General features: G+C 47.3%; 1 protein-coding gene across 1 annotated transcript in view; it reads right to left on the bottom strand.

Moving 5' to 3' along the window:
• Positions 1-44: 44 nt before the first annotated feature.
• Positions 45-3228, bottom strand: part of SART3 (squamous cell carcinoma antigen recognized by T cells 3) — a 19241-nt gene continuing 16057 nt past the window's right edge. Inside the window, exons 18-20 of the mRNA XM_025199829.1 lie at positions 2863-3015; positions 1763-1950; positions 45-1102 (exon numbers count right to left, since the gene is read on the bottom strand). Coding sequence (XP_025055614.1) covers positions 922-1102; positions 1763-1950; positions 2863-3015 — 522 coding nt within the window. The 3' untranslated portion in view covers positions 45-921. The remainder of the gene's footprint in view (positions 1103-1762; positions 1951-2862; positions 3016-3228) is intronic.

Here is a 3228-nt window from a genome sequence, read left to right as displayed (position 1 = left end):
AATCAGCCACCCGGGTTGAAACAGAAGTGACAGTATTTATAGAAAACATTTGAGAACTTTAGTTTAATAAACCAAGAAGAAACTTGAGCTTGCACTTCACATTGTGTACAAAACAGAATCCGAGGAGTTGAAACCGTACAGAAACCAACTGGCGATGGGGGAAGTTCTTCAGTAAACGAAACATAATATGATCCACGGCAGCAGAATATACAGCTTGGACATGAAACAGTTACCAGCTCTAGTCGTGTTTATGACACTTAAAAATAAGGGTCTGAATGTCATTTACAAATACACAATATAAAAACAGACCAGCTTGAGCAGAACATAAAACTGAATACGTTATATATATAACTCCCACCCCGGTACTAAAATAGGCCATTGTGGTGAAATTCCTAGCATTCTGCCATTTTCAGCTTTTTTACATGGAAAGAGATGGATGGGGTCAGGACTTCTGAAATAAGTTGATGTGTGGCAGGGGTGGGGGGGGAAAAAAAAAGCACTAGATGCTAAGGAGGCCACCTGCCATCACAAACTGAACCCGTGCCCAGTGGAGCTCTGCAGTCAAAGCTTTTGCTTAACAGCTCATTCTTAAAAAAGTAAAAAACACGCACCATAAAACTTGCGAGCGTACCCAGCCTGTAACGTGAGTATTTCCCCCCAAGTTACCCTCAATATGAGGGATCATTTAAAGCCATTTTACCAGAACACACAAAACTCTGCTTTCAGAATCAGGGGGAAAAAAAAAAAAAAAGACTGGAATTGTACCACCCTCGTGTCGGATCTTGGTGAACGAAGAGTCCAAAGTAGTATTTACATGGGATTGCGACTGGCTGTTTCTCTTGTTAGTCTAAGTAAGGACACAACATGGCTTCCAAAAAGGCATTTCACATTTTACCAGACTTGCTGACTGCAGACCTCTGCTCACTTTTTCAGCAGCATCCTGGCGAAGTCCGCGTTGGACATGCTTTTTGGCTCCTCGGGGGACACGGATGAAGTTGCTGGTGAATTCTGGACCATCCCATTCTCTGCCTTGGGCGGAGGGTTGCTCTGGCGCTGCAGTGCACGCGGCATCATGGACAGCTGAGTTCTTCCCTTACCCCTTCTATGGGGGGGAAAAAAAAAGGCATGTTCAAAATGGCACAGCTTTCGTGGGGGTGAGCTCTGCATGCACAGTCCAAGGAGGAGAAACAGCTTTGTTCACCTACATCCACTTCTTTTCTCACTCATTTCAGTCCCAAGCAGCACACTCACATTTTTGTTGCCTTTTGAAGCAAATTTTTTAATGCAGGTTCAAAGATAGCAGCCTGCCCACTTCAAACAGAGACCAAAGTCTCCTATTTTGTCACTACTACAAAGCAGCAGCAGCATCACCTCTGCCTGCCAGTGCCGCCCTCAACCCTAATCAGTGGAAGTTTCTGTAGAGAAGAAAGCGATCTGGGTCTTCCTACCTCTTCCAAACCCTAGCCAATTTGCCAGAAGTGCACAATAAAAAGGTAACCCAGAGCACTTCAGGCTCTCTGACATCCACTTCAGAGCACAAAACGACCAACAACCAGTAATTAAATTGCTACTGGGCTGGTTTTGAACTGGCAACCTAGAGGAGATTGTACCTACACCCCACCATCAACAATGAGAGCCAGCCACTCCATCGCTAACGAAGCTCTTTGTGCAACACCTTCCAGGCAGGCATGTTCTTAACAAACAGCCCAACTGCCCTCGCTAGGAAACCCAATGCCTTCTGTGTACCCCCAGGAATACTTACGCTCCATAGATCTGCCGTGGTACTGCCAGTTGCGAAGCTCTCTCTGCCTCAGGTTTGTCAGGCAGTCTCCGGCGAGGCGGGTTGCTGATTGCCACCTTGATGACATGGTCTTTAATGGTCAAGCCATCCATTTTCAAGACGGCCTGTGAGGCCTGCGCTTCATTTTCAAATTCCACGTAAGCTAGGCCCTAAAACAAGGCAAGGCCAGTTGGTTTCAGCATGCATCTGCTGCACAACCCTTGCACAGAACTCAGTCAACTGGGAGGAGAGCCATAGAAAAGCTGTAGACCTGCAACATGGCTGAGATGAAGTCCCATCCTTCATGTCAAAACTGATGGGGCACTCTAGAATTCAAAGCTCCCTGTCAGTTTGCAGGGCAAAGCTTTGCTAATTCACTCGCAAATATTGACTATTAGCGCTGTGCAAAGCTTCGGGTGATGATTCGATTCAGAGGAGATTCAGCCTGATTCAGTGGCCAAATCTCCTAATCAAATCGGGACCAATTTAAAGGTCCGAATTGATTAAAAGCCGTGACTCCCCAGGGTTTTTTTATTTGTTTTTTTTTCTTAAAGGGCCAGAGCTGGCCCGGGCAGGGCACCCATGAGGGGGCTGGGGGAGCGGGGAAGGAGGGATGTAGGGCTCGTGCAGCGCCCCCCGTGCAGCGTGGGACAGTGGGGATCACCCCCACCCAGCAGCACCTGCTGAGCCGGGGCTTAATTTTTTTCAAAGAACCGGGGGCTGGGGCAGGCAGGGCAGCCATTGCCGGGCTAGGAGAGCGGGCGGGGGATGGGCCTGGGCTGGCTGATTCGGCTGAATCAAATCTGGACAGTGATTCGAATCACTGAATCGAATCACTGTCCCCCGAATCAGCCGAATCGGAAAGGAATACTAGCTGCTTCACACTGGCCTACTGACCGTGTACTTTAAGAATTAGTAAACCATCAAGGCCACCGAATTACAAAAAAAGTCTTAGTAACGAGACCTTGTACGGTTTAATTTTAAAGCACAAACCAACCTTTTGGACTCAAATGAAGAGTTGGCCCTTTGTAGGGTCTTTTAAAATTCAGATTCATGGTGATGGTGCATTACTGGACACTTACCTTGGGTTTTCCAGCTCGGTTAGTGACCAACCTAATGTCCTTCACATTTCCGTGGGCTTTACACATCTCTTCCAGCTCCTCTTTAGTGCAGGAGAAAGGCAAGCCAGAGATGAACAATTTATGCTTCTCCAGAGCGGTGCTGTATCTGAACACCTACGTTAGAGGAAAAGGGACATGAGACACTCAGAACTCGTGTCTGACTCAAGTCAACCTCACAAGCCATTAAATATTGAAATGTGTCTGGAAACTTTCTTCCAGGCTCGAGTTGAAAAGAAAAATGGCCCCCAGTCCTGGTTGGAGCTGCTGGGTCCCACAGCCACACAATTAATAGGTATGCATTTCCCAGACAGAGCTGGTGACAGAAAG

This window comes from Alligator sinensis, unplaced genomic scaffold (genome assembly GCF_000455745.1).
Source record: "Alligator sinensis unplaced genomic scaffold, ASM45574v1 scaffold628_2, whole genome shotgun sequence".
Taxonomy (NCBI): Eukaryota; Metazoa; Chordata; order Crocodylia; family Alligatoridae; genus Alligator; species Alligator sinensis.
This window is presented reverse-complemented; position numbering and strand designations above follow the sequence as displayed.